Here is a 16,622-nt window from a genome sequence, read left to right on the forward strand (position 1 = left end):
ATATAATTATTTACAGATCAAACACAGCAGGTAGGCCAACAGGAGGATGTGGTACAGCCAAAAGGCCAGAAATCTACAGTATTTAGTAAATTTGTTTCTTTTTTTCTTGAAATGAGGAATATTGAAGTGTTTATAATCAAAAAACTAAACTACTATGTGGAAGACTTATAACTGATGTATGTAAATGTGTAAAGTTTAGAAGGAACCTGGTGCTTTAGAAGATGTTTGGTCTAAAGTTTGGTGTAGATTCCTCTAATATTTTGTGGAATGATGGGATATCTTAGAGCTGTTTGTTATTATTATTGTTGTTATTATTATTTTATTTTGTGATTTTGAATACAGTGTTACTGTTGGTAAATGAGAAAGAGTCAAAAATGTAAATAGGAAATCAATTTTATCTTGAAAATCAATATCTTTGAAAAAAAAATGCAGTTTTCTCAGTTTTTTGCTCAAAATTCAGTTTTTTTCCTGAAAATGACCAATATTCAAATCTTCATATCTCATGAACGAATAAAGATAGAATAAAATCGTTTCTTGAGTTTAAAAGTTGAAGTTCTGTTCTTTCTTTTGATGTATTCAGTGTTCACATACTCCTAACACAACATTTTCAGTCAGCCTCCAAAGATTAGTGAAAATGACCAAAAAGGCTGGCGCTGGCTACCAACTCACTGGAAAATGCTCTGGCAGGGAAAGAGTTAAGTTGAAGTATGTATTCTTTGCACAGACAGTGTTTACATTTTGAAAGCCTTGTTGCATTTGAGAATGCATCCAACGGGGCATCACAATAAAATTAGGCATGATGTGTTAATTCCATGACAGGAGATATGTGATGTTACCTAAAATTAGTTTAATATCCCACATATATCGGCAGCGATATCGGTAGATATCGGAATCGGAAATTAAGCGTTGGACAATATCGGCATATCGGTTTTTGGCAAAAAAGCCAATATCGGACATCCCTACCCAAAATCCATTTAAATAACATAACATTAGAAACTGAGTTGTCAAGATGATAAACAGAACAATGTATTATGGCAAAGTGAGCATAACATTGTCACTAATGCCCATATCTTGTTGATACATAAGCTCTCTAGGTTGAAGTAAAACAACTGTACACCTTTAGTGCTGACAGACTCTAAAGCAGTGGCTCTCAACCTTTTTTGAACAAATGCCCCCTTACCTCATCATTAGCCTCGTGCCGCCCCTCGCCCCCCCTCACCAAAAGAATGGGGGCTATTAACATGCCTAATGATGGAGATGGTAATAAGAATCTTCTTCTTCTTCTTAATAATAATAATAATAATAATAATAATAATAATAATAACAATACTAATAGTTGTCTAAGTGTTGGAAATGTTTCTGAGTATAATTATATATATGAGTATAATAATAATAATGTAGGCTATTTTTGAGGAAAGACCTCAAGTGGATATCCTAGGCTATTGTGCTGAGATGCTACCAGGTCTTTGGAACATTGTCCATGATCAAATTCAATATAAATTAATTTATTTTATGTATAGCCTACCCATTTCAGTTAAGCTGGAATGAAAATCAGTGAAGGAAAATATATATTATTACAACACTTGGAGATGGTGTGAAACTGTTGTATGTATTTGTGCATTTAAACAAATTAAGACACACATTTTTATCATCAACCAATCAAATGAACAACATGGCCCAATTGGCTAATAACATGTGTTCAGTGGCGCACTCAATTAAGCATATGTAGGCCTATGTATGATCCAGGTTTTTAAATTAACCACTATTTAACTGAAGGTGGAGAGTTGCAGGAAGAACCAGCCTCTCTCCCACTGTAAACAGTGAGCCAGACTTTATTATTAATAAAGAGATGTTGTACGAGGTCTCTAACCCAGTCTCTGTCTGGTTTACCTTCCGAGCGATCAGGTCGGAAATGCTCCGTTTCGAGTGCTTCTCCTTGAGGGCCTGGAAATGAGCCTCATCCCTAGACGCCTTTTCAGGATGTATTTTATTCAAGTGATCCTTTAAAAGTGAGGGTTTCATCACTTCACTAGAAAAAACTTGCTCGCAAAGCAGCCACATCAGAAGATGAACATTTATAGGTGAGAGAATAAAGCCAAAGTTAATGTAATCGACACTATACTGCCTGCACTTTGTCTAGCTTTCTGCCATGTTGTTTGATTAAGTTTCAGTATTAAACTTTTTATACATAACTGTGCTTGTGAATATTTTGATTGGATGTGGATGTGTTTTAACCTGTGAAGCCAGGTTTAGCTGTTGTCAGCCGTCAGGAGCCATCAACCTCTCTCTGCCCAAAGATTCTAGAGCGCTCAGCGCTTAGTCAGCGCTGCATAGGAATTTGTTTATGGGCACTGCAATAGAGATAACAACCCAGTAGTAGTAAAACGAGAGCACCAGCAGTGCTGGTATTTCTAATAATGCCCAAAATACATAGTTTTATCTCATTTCATATTCAAATGAGCCAATTTTGTTCTGATATATATACAGTGACTGGTGTTAGTCACCCCATTTGTGCCTGAGTGCCCCCCTCTCAGCTTCCTCACTCAAAATGCTCCCCCGACATTGTCCAAACGCCCCCTGGGGGTCGTACCCTACTCTAAGGAATCGCTCAAAACAGACTGAAATAGTTAATGATTCACAATGGTGAAGTGTGCACACCATGAGTAAAAAGACCTTGGCTTGGTTGTTTGTCGCAGGATGCATTATAATATATATATATAATATATAATTAAGACAAAGATTGTCTATTGGTAACTTAAACATGTTAACCTGATAGTAAAATGTAATATGAAAAAACGCTTTTGAAACATTTCTTTTTTTTGTGGTAGTCCAGTAACAAATCCATTCACTCGTATCACTGTTGAGACACATGGTCACACACGCACAGTGAAGTAAATAAATAAGCAGTTATTATATTGTAGTAGGAACTAGCAATTAATATAGTAAGTCATAATGGGTTGCCATTACCTGCTTTCCTTTTATACAGGATAGTGCTGTTGAGTCATATGAAGTAGTGAGGAGAGTTACTGAGTGAAGCTGGATGTGAGTGAGGGGCTGTCCATAAAGGCAATTTTGGATCTGGTCTAGCCACCTCCCAACTCCTTAAGAAGGCACAAAATGTATGCAGTGGGCCTATATCTGCATATGCAAGGGATAATGCAGAAGCCAGAAACTTTTACTTTCATCTTATGTTCAAATGAGTAGCTTTCTGTTCATTTGTTTAAAACAAAATGTGCCATTTTGAGGTCCAGATTCCAGTCCTAATAATACATCCAGGCTTTCTTCGCCAACTAAGCCTCCTGCCCCCCTCCCCTCCTGTAATACCATCACCTACCAACTCCAGAGACAATGGGCATTTTCACACAGTGTACTCCAGTCCGTACCTGAGTATGCTGGACCCCAAAGTCCGCTTAAATTTGTCCATGTGAGGGCAGCTGTTCTGTGCTTGAGTACTGTGCATGAGTCCAGTTGAGAAGGTAGTCCTGGGTCCGGACTGCCTGTACTTGAGTACGGTACGTTGCCGTGTGGATGCAATACATGCCCGAGTCCGGAAGTGACCTAATCACCACTCCGACAACAGAAGTGGGTTAGTCACCACTAGACCATAGATGGTGCTCCAGTTGTCACCTTAAAAAGCCTCGTATCCGTGTGGCATGGGCTCGCCTTATCAACCTAACCACTTGGTGATATATCAGGGACAACAAAGGTCGCTCTTCTTCACTTTGCCTCAAACAGGCTAACAGATAGATAAGGGTTTGTCTTCTTCTGAGTTCCACATTATACGTACGTACGAACGTATCCAAGTATGATACAGATTTGAGTACCCTGTGTGAAAACACCCTATGAAGAGGAGTATAACTGATGAGTGGACTGAGCCAATTGAGTTTAGTAACTAAGACTGTGCTCTTAGGCCAGTCTATTTTAGATATATTTCATTTTTTGTTGACAGGGTCGGGTTCAGTCTGGTTTTACACAGTTTTTTACACAGGTTATTAGCTGACATAGATAACCCAATATACTAGTGCTAGAGTGGACTGATCAGAATGATGCTATGTCCTCTGTATTTCAGAGGAAAAGGACTGTACGTTTTATTACTACATTGATCTAACACATGTATTTGCTTGATACTTTTTATACTAAGATATAGGCTATAAGATATATGTGATACACAAAATAGTAAAACAACTTTCCTTTCAAGCACTGACTAATTTATCTGTTTTTATGGTGTGTTTTTTTTGTTTTGTTTTTTTTTGAAGGGTCATTTATGGATTCTCTGTAGTATAGTCACAAGCCTTTAAAGTTAGTCATTAAAAGTTCAAGATGTGTATGAGCTAAACTAAGGCTATGTTAATAGGTAGTGGGGTATTTTTTTTAATGGATATTTCCCCCTCTCTGTTTAAAAAAAACAACATTGAGACGTGATCATTTTCGGTAAACTCTGCGTTTCTATGCCCTTGTATATCTATACCGTCAGGAGCATACCAGGCCTGTAGATGGCAGTGTAGTGGGATGAATGAGTACCATTAACCAATCAGCATCCTGAAAAGAATCACAACGAAACGTTACTTCTGCTATGAACCTATGGGTACATCCCCATCCTGGTTCCGCGTCTGAGACGTGTAACCAATACAATGCAATGCAAATGGTTTAGCCGGTGACTTAACTTACAATCACAAACTGCTTTTCTGATGTGACAGAGGGGATGAAAAAGGGTTTGAACTCTGAGTCGAACTGTGTTAGTTCTGTGGTCGTTAACAGCTGTTTTTCAGTTATGTTTTGTCTTTAGTTCATGAAATCTGCTGTCCACGGACATAAATGATGATGTAATTTACCTTCTACTGAACTGGACAGAACAGATAAAGGTTAAACAAATTAAATAAACAAAATATGAAGTATGACAATGTGGAAACACCTCATGAAAGCCTCATTTTATATCACGTAAATACACAAAGATCCTGTTAAGCAGCTGTAGTTGGTGCTACATAGCTAAGATGCTAACATTCGCTAGCAAACTTACTCATTTTCTCATTTAATCTTTGTAACTTCACTTGTTAGCTCCTCTTCCTCTGAACTGTATCGTCACATGTGAACTTGGTGGAGTATTTCCTTCATCCGTCTGAGAATCTCCGTTTTCGCGTCTCCCTGTATTTACACACAAACACGAACACGGAAATTTGCAGAAATCTCCACTTTGGCTGGAGTTATTAGAAACCTTCTTTTACTGTGCAAGTGCCCATCATTGTAGCGTAAACAATAGGCACCAACACAGACAAACATCTCTGCTTACAAAATCCCTGGCTATGTGTAAACGGCGCCTTAAACATTTGGGAGAGTCAGTGAGAAATGTGGTGACCCAGTCCAACCCAGCACAGCCACTCCTTCTCCCTGTTGAAGAAAGGCAAAAGCGGAGCAAGTGATGCAAAGTTGAAATCACCTTGACATTAGGGTAAACTATCCATAGTTTGCAGAATCGTATATCAGCACATTTTATTTTAGTGAATGGGTTATAGATTTGCTTGAAACTGTACAGGAATTCATTGTTATCATTAGTGTTGAGGAAAAGATCTGAGTTACTGATGGATGACTTCCAACAAACTCAAATATTAGTATTATCATTGTGAGTGTGTTGGCATGCAGATGTGAGCATTATACTTTAGGCATTACTGTGTCGAGACCCATAAATCCACAAGAATCTGTCTGAAAATGTTTTAGCCTTCTTTCAAAACACTAGCTGTAATACTTCCAGAGAGTCCCCATCAAAAGTCAGATATGAAAGGTGCATTTGTCTTATAGAAGCATCAGTCTTCACTTTGAATCTGACCTCTGCCTCTCAGTCTTAAAACCAACTGTCTGTCAGCAGCACACTTAGAAACCTGTCTGCCCTTGGTGGACAAACAGCAAATATTTTCTGGACTCAGAAAACAATCACTATTGTTTTTTTTTTTTTTGTTTTTTTGCAGAGGTGGGAAGTAAAGTACAATCACTTCAAAGATTCAAAGGTTCTTTAATGTCAATTCACTAGATGCATAAATATACAGAGAATTGAGATACTGTTTCTCTCTCACATTGTTCAATGTCATGAATTAAAAAAACAAAAGGTAAAAATAGAATAAGAATAAATATACAGTATAAAGAGTAAACTATAACAGGATATAAAGTATATCCTGAATAAATATACAGTATAAAGAGTAAACTATAACAGGATATAAAGTGTACATGTCAATCTATTTACAGTAGCAGCAGTAGTGCAATACAGTAATGATAATGGTTATGAGATGAGAAGGTGCATAATGGAACCAAACAGCAACAGATGTGACAATAGTGCAATGTTGATATAAAGTGCAGAAGACACTTTGTTATTGTGCTTAAAAATGCAGGATAGAAAAAGCTTGAATTTTAAAATGCACACCTCCCTTCTGCAGCTCTCATTTCTATATCCTCATCAAAAACACAGATTATATGATATTATTTCATGCTGACATGGAAAAGTAAAGCCAAAATATCACAGTTATGGGAGCTGCAGTGTGATATTTGAATTTCTGCAACATTTGCACAAAATGGTCAATGAGCACAAACCATTTCATTGTCCAAGTGTCAAAGTTCAAGGCTGCTGTGACCTGTCCATGTCTGTCCATGAGCAGGATATCCCAGAAATACCTAGAGGGATTTTTTTTCTAATTTCACACGAGCATTCACTAGGACTTGAGGATGGACTGATTGGAGCTGGGTGTCCATAACAGCTAGTAACTGAAAGAACTGCATCAACGGATGAGGATGCAAGGACAGTGGCCACAACTGACCGAATTTATGGTTCTTGTTACATTTTAGTACAAATATTAAACAAACACATTGCTTTGATTTTAAGGCATTTAAGGGATTTGCATCATTCCACGCTTTCACATCGTAAATGGATGGAACAATAGCAAACAGAAAAGACAACGATCCCTTGGTAAATCCATCACTTAATCGACAAGGAAGACATAAAAGACCAGAAAAATACAGGAAACTCGATTATGAAGAAAAGGTCTCATTATTTTCAAGATCAGTCACTGACATTAAAAACTAATTTGCACATTGTAGAAAAGATAATCATTATTTATCTAGACTGTTTCAGTATATAGATTTGTTAGAATGGCTTTATAGTCTTCAGATTATGTTAATATATGACTTGAGCTTCAGTTTACATCATACAAAAAGCCACCAGAAATGTCCTTCTGATATCTACTTTGACATTCATATTTTGAGTACATTTCAGAGTCTTTTTTTTCCACTTTTGCATGTACAAAGAAGTTGAATCTGTACTTGTGCTTTTGTCTGTCTTACACACAATTAGCTCTATTTCTCCTTGAATGAAGAACATGTGTAATTTTTCCACCACCGTTATTCTTGTTGTAGTGAAACTCTTAAGTTAATGGCTGTTAGCTTGGATCAGTCCCTCAAGATGCCTTTTATAATAATAATAAGAATAATACATCACACTTAAATAGCATTTTTTTGGACACTCAACGACGCTTTACAAACAAACAGACCAAAAAGAGAGAAAAAAGAGGCTCAAGAAAATGCAGTGAGTAGTGATTTGAAGTTTTGTATTTATAAGCTCAAAAAGCAGTCATTGAAAAGGATTTATATATTTATCATTGCACTTCACTCTTCACAAAGAGTTAAGACTGATATCAGTGCAGGGGTGATTCTAGGATCAGAGGTTTAGGGGTGTGGAACACCCAGTGTGCTATCTGGCCAGGCAAAAGAAATTTCACAGTTTTGTACATTTTAAAGCAATTTCAGACCTTCATTCCCACGTTTGTGAAAGAAAAGCAGAAAGAAAGAAAGAAGAAAGAAAGAAAGAAAGAAAGAAAGAAAGAAAGAAAGAAACAAACAAACAAACAAACATTTTTTGGGTAGGGGGAAACTCTGTGACTAAACCATTAAATCTGATAAAAGTTATTTAAATGCTGAGCCACAGTAAAAGAGGAATGGATTGAAATCATAAAAGAAATAAACAATAACCACATACAACAGCTCCTCAACATATGCATATATGAGAGAATGGGTTTAACTCCAGAGGAATATTAGTCTCAGAGCTACCAGATCTACTTCAAAACACTGTCTGCACATGACAATACATTCACTTTACAGGTTCTATCAGTGGAATTTATAAATCTGCTGTATACATGTACATAAACCAATATATATGTGTAGTAACACTTCATCATATATCTGGAAAACATCAGCAAACCAGCACTTTTGTCAATTGTTTTCCGAATAATCTGATTAAAATACGTACCCATGGGTATAAATAAAGTCACCTTGAACCTTGAACCTTGAACATTTGATCTCTGAGGCAGATAATTTCTAAAAAATTGTAGACCAGTGTATATGTTAAGTGTCTCTCTGCTCCCCTCTCTCTCTTAGTGCTTTAACTAAAAGGCAAATAACCAAACGTGTTTTATATCTAATAAGAGCTATGAACTGGTACATTTATTCAACTTAAAACATCATTGTAATGGAATATTTGGTTGCTGTGGAAAATTAGGTTAAATGAGTTGATCTTACACTCTTACCTGAATCTGGCTCTTTTGTAGAAAAAAACAATCATATGTCCATGATGAGGCTGTCTGTCTGTCTGTCTGTCTGTTTACACACACACATACACACACACACACACACACACACACACACACACACACACACACACACACACACACACACGCAATAGGAGTTAATGGGCATCCAGTCAGTTAGCCAGTTACATAAAGACAGTAACCCCTTGTCTTTAATATGAACACATGCACAAGACACAACAGCAGCTTCTCTCAGTCCAAGTTAAAACAGAGGACAGAGGTTTGACTGAACCACCTGGAACATTTCCTAGGTTGAAAAAACATCAGCTAACTCCTACCTAACAACATAAACAGTGCTATATGTTTCAATGCAGCAAAAATAGGGACTGGTGATGATAATAATGTCTTGGTATTAAGTGGTAGAAGTATAGAAATGTGTCACATGTCCTGGTTTAAACCAGGCACTAACAACACTACTGTACCCCAACTCCGGAAGGCAGCGCCAGTGTGCACTGCTCTATACAGGTGAAGCCTCAGAGTCTGAGTCATGGATCAAACCATTTTCGAGACAAGGTGGGGGGTGCTGTATTTTTGTTGTTAAAATATTACATTTCAACCATGTACTGTATATGGTTTTGACATTTTTCTAGCATGTTAAGAATGCACATAAAGTAAATAAGAAATTTCAGCAACCTTAAAATATTTTAGGGGTGCTGGGAATCAATTTAGGGGTGCTTCAGCACTCCCAAAAATCGACAAAAAACAACCATGCATCAGTATAATATATTAACCCTTTCATGCATAGTGGTCACTACAGTGGACATCTATTCTACAGCTGTTCTCTTGTATATTTGTATATTTTGTTGTTTTAGTTCCATATCAGCCAACACAGTGGACGCTTATGCATCATCCCATACACTGCAATTCATACCATTACTGTAACTTTGCTGTTCTTGATAAACCTGATCTGCACTAACATGTTTGAGAGTAAATCAAGTGCTTGTTCTTGTTATTAGACTGTAATTAACATTTTTTTTTTTTTTTTTAACAAAATGGCTTCTTTTTTGCATATTATCTCCATGAAGTGAGTAATGACCTGTATTAGTGTATGTTGAAATGTGAGAAAACATCAGATTAGCTGCATTAAAAATGTTTTTATTTCATAGTTTTCACACAGTATATCAGTAAATATGTTTCTTTGCTTCAAAAATTAAATAGCATGGTGTCCAGCTGAATGGATATTTTTGCAGCTCCATGAAAAATAGGTTCATAAAAAATGTCAATTGCATTGTTTTTTTTAATACCTAGAGGAATAAAAACACTCAGAAAAAAAAAACTTAATTAAGGTTCTCATAATTCATGCATGAAAGGGTTAAAATGGAAGCTCATCTGTTTTCTGGAGTTGAGTAAGTGGCATTAAAACGCTCTCAGTGCGGGCTGCCTTTTAGTATCTTATCAAACTTTGAAGCCTCTGCAGCCGCTGAAGTGATTTTATGTGTCATTTGTGTTGATCAACAACCTTTGTCGACCTTTGTCGTTATTACAGTCATTTCATGGTATAGAGCAGTTAGCACGTCACTTAATGAACCTTTGAGGTTCTTGGGAAGCAGTAGAAGCAGCAGTATAAAGGAGTGATGGTTTGAGAATGCCAGGGAGTGACCTTACAGGAACAGCAGCACTGCCTTGTCTCCAATCTACCTTCTCTGTGCTGATTTTATTTCAGTGAGAGCCTGAATGGCTTTCACTGGCAGCTCTCCATTCAATAAAGGGGAGAAAGAGGAAACTCATCTCCACATCACTGCAGAGTTGAAGGGGATTACCACACTTTTACTTTTTCGTATAATACTTATCAGCCCTTAGCAGATACATTTTAAGGTAGTTCTGTAAACTTTATATGCATTTGTATTATGTGCTGAGTTCAAACTGGCTCAGATTTTACTCACATTTCAGTTCATTAATATGAATTCATTCTTTACAATTTCACCTGTAACAAAACATCCATTGAATTTTAAATAATGGTGTCAATACACAAAATGTCATCTACATAAACTCAACAAGTGGTGCCAGGCACAACAAACCCTGCCCCTCACACGTATTGTAGCTTATTTTAGCATCGATCCAGCTGATGTCATCATGTCTATGTGTGTGGTGATGTCAGTATATCAATTGCCTCTATATATTTGCCAAGTTTGAAGTAAACTGAAACAAAATTGATGTTTTATAGATATTTGAAGTTTCACCCTCTATAAGTAAATGGGATTCAAAAAATTCAGAAAAAATGTGAACTTTTACCTACTTTCCCCAAAATGTAACCACATCTATTCTGGGTCACTGGTAATCTCAAAACCCAATTTGGTATGAATTAAACAAATAGTTTTGCTGCTACAGGCATTTTAAATTTTGCTCATCATGAGTACATGGGGAAAAAAAAAAAGATTAAAAGAGTTAATTAAAAATTTAAACTTTGACTTGCTTTTCCCAAAATGTAATGATATCTATTCTGGGTCACTGGCAATCTATAAATACAATTTGGTATGAATTCAACAAAAAGTTTTGCTGCTACAGATATTTGAAATTTTGCCCATTATAAGCAAATTCTTCAAAATTTGATCCTTGACCTAGTGTTCCCAAAATGTAATCAGATCTATTCTGGATCACTGGCAATCTCTAAACCAAATTTGGTATGAATTCAACCACTAGTTTTGCTGCTAGAGTGTGAACAAAGAAACAAACAGACCAAACCAAAAACAATACCCCTTGCCTGCCCTTTGGGATGTGGGGTAAATATTTATTCTTCCATTTGTTTTTGAAAGCGACAGAAATCCCAAAGCAATTTACTCGATAAAAATTTGTTTATCTACAAAACACAAGACTATTAAGTGTGAGTCCCTCAAATAGACCAAGACAGTCTGAATAAAAGTCAATTAAATATGTTGCCTAAAGATTTCAAAAGAGTATGAGAAAATAAATCTGCTGGTGCAACATTCAATGCTCAATGAGACTCACAAGGCCGTACAGGAAGTTCATCTAAGAAATCAAAACATCAGAAACATCAGTGATACTGTTCTTTTGTTTGGCAATAGCTGTTGGGAAATTTCAACTCACCTCTGTCCAAAACTCAGGAGGTCAACCTTGAGAAGAGTTGACAAGATTACAGGCTTATTGTTTTTGTACTCAGTGCCAGCTACAAAGTAATCTCTTGCTGCTAAAATTACTGGCTTAAATAAATTAATTGAATCATACTAAATATTTTAAGGGATTACAATTAGAATCATGTTCATTTGATCATGTGACTAAAAATGTTCATTAAAAAGTTTTGAAACTGTTTTATCAACTTTGTTATCTCCCCTGATGTTAAAGAATTACAATGATGAAGAAAATGTAGTCCTAGATATTTTAAGAGGGGAAAAAAATATTGCCCATTTTATGCTAAAGTACTCCTGTATCTCCGGTTTGTGTAACTAATTAAGAGATCACATTTTTAACAAACTTTAAAAACTGCTTAACCACAGGTCTCTACTGTGAGAGCCATCCATCAATTTGTAATGCCTGGAGAGCTCTGAAGTAATTTTCTGTGCTTGGACAGAGGCTTAAGAATAGCATACGCACAGAGATTTCTGAGCAAGGTGATCATGAGTTTAAGACATGCTGTCCATTTGCAGACTCAGTAGAGCTGAACTTTCTGGGATTGAAAATTGAACACTTGTAGGAGTGCAGGCAATGGCATCTCACCAAATCATCTGATAAACTGGAGCCAGTGGTCCATATTTCACTGAATAATTCAGTATTCAAATCCAAAATCTGGAGAGGCTGTTGAGCAGAGTGTTTAAGAGTTAAGAGGAGCAAAAGAATGGGACCAAAATAAGTGCACACAACTACTACCAAATTAACAAATGAATGACCATGCAACAAGCTTGCTCAATTTTGTTTCATCCATCCATCCATCCATCCATCCATCCATCCATCCATCCATCCATCCATCCATAAACATAACTGAACAGGGAGTTTTAAAACTGAATTTGTTTGCTATTTTCTATTCCAGACTGTAACTTGAGAGTATTAAACTGTTCAGTGTTTCACTCTGTGCTTTCCAAACCCAGTTGCTCCTTTGTAATGTGTTCATTACAGTCTCATTATGCTCAAATGATGTACTTTGTTCCTCATCACTGTGTTTGGCAGGCCAGTTGGCGGTGGGAACCTGTGAAATAGTGATGCTCAACAGAGACAGCAGTGTCCCTAGACGAACCATCGCTAGGCAGACGGCCCGCTGCGCCTGCCGGAGAGGCCAGATCGCTGGGACCACCAGAGCAAGGCCGGCATGTGTAGATGGTGAGTTCAATGAGCATTTCATCTTTTGTTTCCAAGAACATGAAAAGGGAGGGCTACAGTTGGTCCCACAGAGTTTAATTTAGTTCATAAAAGCATAAATCTTCCCACTAAAGACAATATTCTCTCACCTGGACAACACCACTCTGGCAGTGGGTCAAACCCTCATACTGGGGTTTTTAGTCTACCATTTGTCTGCACATTGTCAATTTAATAATTTCCTGTCTCAGACTACTTTATTATTCACCCAGGAGAAGTGTTTTAACTAGACTTCTGCACTGTACATTTATTTTGTGTGAAACAAGATCTCTTTTTAATATACACAATGTGAGCTCAGGGATTTTTGCTTGTGCAATCTAAACTCATAACTCAAAGTCTGATGCAGTGGTAAATAAAAAGTTGATCATCCACCCTGGATAAACAAGCAGTAAAACAGTTGCTATTAACATTCAGTTTAACTTAAATGTAGCTGTACCAAGGGTACTGAATTGTTTTTTGTTTGTTAGTGACAAAGTAGGTAATCTGGTAAACAGTGCTAGTTCAATTATATTTGGTCTCAATATTATTATAATATATAAAGGATTGTTATGTGTTTATTTTTCATGACACACAGTTATATCTGGTATTAGTAAGTATTGTTTACCTTCTCATGTGCATACATTAAGGTTGCCTTGGAGACTTTTCAGCTCTGGGTGTTGATTGTTTGTTGACGATAGCATTTCCCAGGTAACATTAGCCAAATGTTGTCCATATAGGGCCAAATCTACAGAGAATGGATTGCACCCACTTACTGAACAGGGAACTTTATTTTAGACATGCCTGCAATTTGCTCCATTTTAGGGGCCTGTTCACAAAAGATTTGATGCTTATCATATGCTGGCAAAATATGTCCATAAACATTTTTTTGTGTCAGAGATTCCTCTGCTTTTCAGCCACAGATCCATCATGACAACTAGTGAAACTGTAAAAACCCTCAAATTGTGAAGAGACGTGCAGACAGAGCTCTCCACAGTCAGTCCAATGCATAATCAACTGAAATGTCCAATGAAATAGGCATCAGCTATTAATATAGTTCAGGTCTGAAACATGTTTGATTAATGTATGACTATTACGTGTCACTGACTATATCTTTGATTTTTTCAGAAATGTTACGGATATTCTGTTTGGTATTACAGATAGATGTGTGTGGCAGTATCTCTGAACTACAAAAGAGACTGTATCCATTCACAACAGTGCAGCAGCTGTAACTTTAATGGCAGCAGACTGATTGAGGTATATTAAAATTGTGTGTTCTGCAGCTCTCAAAAGACATTAGTATGCATGTTAATTACACTGGTGCTATCTGCTTGGCAGCACAGTTTGCAGTGAATTCTAACCCTTGTGGCTGATTGTGCAATGTGCACAATAGTTTTGTCTCATTTGTACCAGTTTTGCATCTGCAAAAGACACAATCCATGAGTGCAGTTGCTCTGCACTTTTGAAATCTCAAGATTGCATTTCAGTTGTTGCTAAAACCAAACCAATCACGCTAGAGCCACATTAAGTTAGGTTGACATACACAGCACAGGTGTAAGAGCCAGCTGCAGTACACACGCTAATGTTTGGGCTGCAGCGGGAGATAAGTGTAGCTACCCGATCCGTACCCAGAAACCAGATCGGTACCCCACATCCGCGAAATTGCGTCACATCCGTCATTCAACATTATCATTTACAGCTCATTCCACATGCGCATTTCTCTCTGCTTTACGATTTATGGCACACTGCCATAGTGACAATGCATATGTAACTCTTAATATAACAATAATACAGGGTATTAAAAAAAAAAATTAACCGATTTCATGACGCATTGCTTCAGTTTTCAAGCATCGTCGTGGAATGAGTTGGTGACCATTTGAAGAAGGACTTATCTAAGTTTTGAATGGCTGCCTCGATGACCTTAAACACTGAATAACAACAGTGATCAACTCAGTGGATTGTGATTTGCTGATATGCATCTGGGAGGAATTCTCTTATTGCGTTGATGTTGCCCATGCTGCAGGTACTGGCCACATTGAACATTTGTAAGACAGGAAATAAAAGTTGATTGTGAGTAGAATACTTGGGACTTGGCTAAAGTTTTCTATTGCTTTTCCTTATTAAAATATTGCATAATGAAATCAGTTCATTCTTTTTGAATAACCCTGTATATAAAAACAATATGCCGCCACTGCATGAAATTCACGGCAGTTTCAGGAGGTTCACATGTTACATCTGTTAGTTTTAAGTTAAGAACTTGAGTGACAGTTTTTTTTCTTTTTCAGCAGAGAATGTTGTCAGTTTATAAAAATTTCTGCCCTAAGATTAATTAATGTAATAATAACAATAATAATAATAATAATAATAATAATAATAATAATTCTTATTATTAATATGTTATTCATTAATATTCTTACTTTTTAGTGGATCACTGTATCGTGGTAGTGTTGCAAAATCAATAAAAAAAAAACACTGGACAAGTTTTGTGGTTTTTTTTGATTATCAGTTTGTGTTTAAATAATCAATCGGTGTCAATGGTTCTAGGGCTATGTTGCATCTGCATTTCTCATAGCAGTCTCTTCGAACAGAATGTCTTTTCTGTTCAAGTAGGATTTTATTTCAATTCAAGGAACATCTGGAATCAGTTCAATTAAAACCACAATGTATATTTTATTAAATGTAAACATAATAACAGTAGATGTAACGTGTAGATGTGTTTCTCTGTGCTTAGTGCTTGTGGGGTACCAGTCTGCTTTCTGGGTACAGATCAGGTAGCGACAACACTGACTGTTCCCTCAGGAGAAAATGTGACTGAGAACTCTGTTTTAAATATAACCTGTTTTATTCATCTGAGACAGTTGTATAATGTTTTCTTCAGCACATCTGTCATGTTCAACCTCTGACGGAAAATAAATCATATTTAAATCAAAAATAACCTTCTGATGTCTTCACAGCTAATAGTGGTTTGATTTATATCGTGATACATATCAATATTGTCTGATATGAAGAAAATTATTGTGATATGATTTTTTTCCCATATCGCCCAGCCCTTTGTTTCACGATAATAGCCCCAGCCAGCTGATTGCTCCTCATTCACACTAACAACAGTAGCAAATATTAGGTTTGTGTCAGAGTGAACATTAAGTAGTGAAAGAGCTCCTTATGTGTGTGAGAGTAATTTAAAGCCCGGGATGAGGATGGTGGCTTCTGCTATAAAACTGGAGTTTGTTTTCAGTATTGTGTCTTTAAGGCCATTTTCCCTAATGTCAAGCTTTAACAGCAGCAACAAAGTGCAATTGCCAAAAAAAAACCCAAACTTGGACAAAACATATGGGTTTCCTCCTTCCTTCATTAAAAGCAACTGCTGATGTAATTTGGTTGTTTAACCAGGCAATCAATAATCACTTTGCGTGTCTGCCTTTTTGATGTCTTCTCAATTGGTGACTGTGTGGTTGGTTGTCTGAGTTAGGCCATCCTCCATCAGCCAGTGTGATGTCTGCAAATTGGTAATCACTTTGTGCCTCTCTGCTTGTCCTCAGGGTGTATCATGTTGAATTTTCCTCCTCCACCGGTGTTTTTAATATACTCCAGCTGAATAAAGATCACTGGTAATGGAGACAGTGTGGTGCTCAGCCACTTTGGAGATAAGATTTTATACTTTGAAGCCACTCTCTCTGTGTTATTGGACTATATCTAAGAGAGAGTGATGGGAGGGATGAG

The 16,622-nt window shown here is 36.8% G+C and overlaps 1 protein-coding gene across 2 annotated transcripts in view; it reads left to right on the forward strand.

Annotated features, from left to right (window-relative positions):
* tafa5l (TAFA chemokine like family member 5, like) overlaps positions 1–16,622 on the forward strand; it is a 111,188-nt gene that overhangs the window by 21,609 nt on the left and 72,957 nt on the right. For both annotated transcript variants that reach the window (XM_030140027.1, XM_030140026.1), the window contains exon 2: positions 12,741–12,890. In XM_030140027.1, the coding sequence (XP_029995887.1) occupies positions 12,741–12,890 (150 nt within the window). The remainder of the gene's footprint in view (positions 1–12,740; positions 12,891–16,622) is intronic.

Source organism: Sphaeramia orbicularis, chromosome 7, assembly GCF_902148855.1.
Source record: "Sphaeramia orbicularis chromosome 7, fSphaOr1.1, whole genome shotgun sequence".
NCBI lineage: Eukaryota > Metazoa > Chordata > Actinopteri > Kurtiformes > Apogonidae > Sphaeramia > Sphaeramia orbicularis.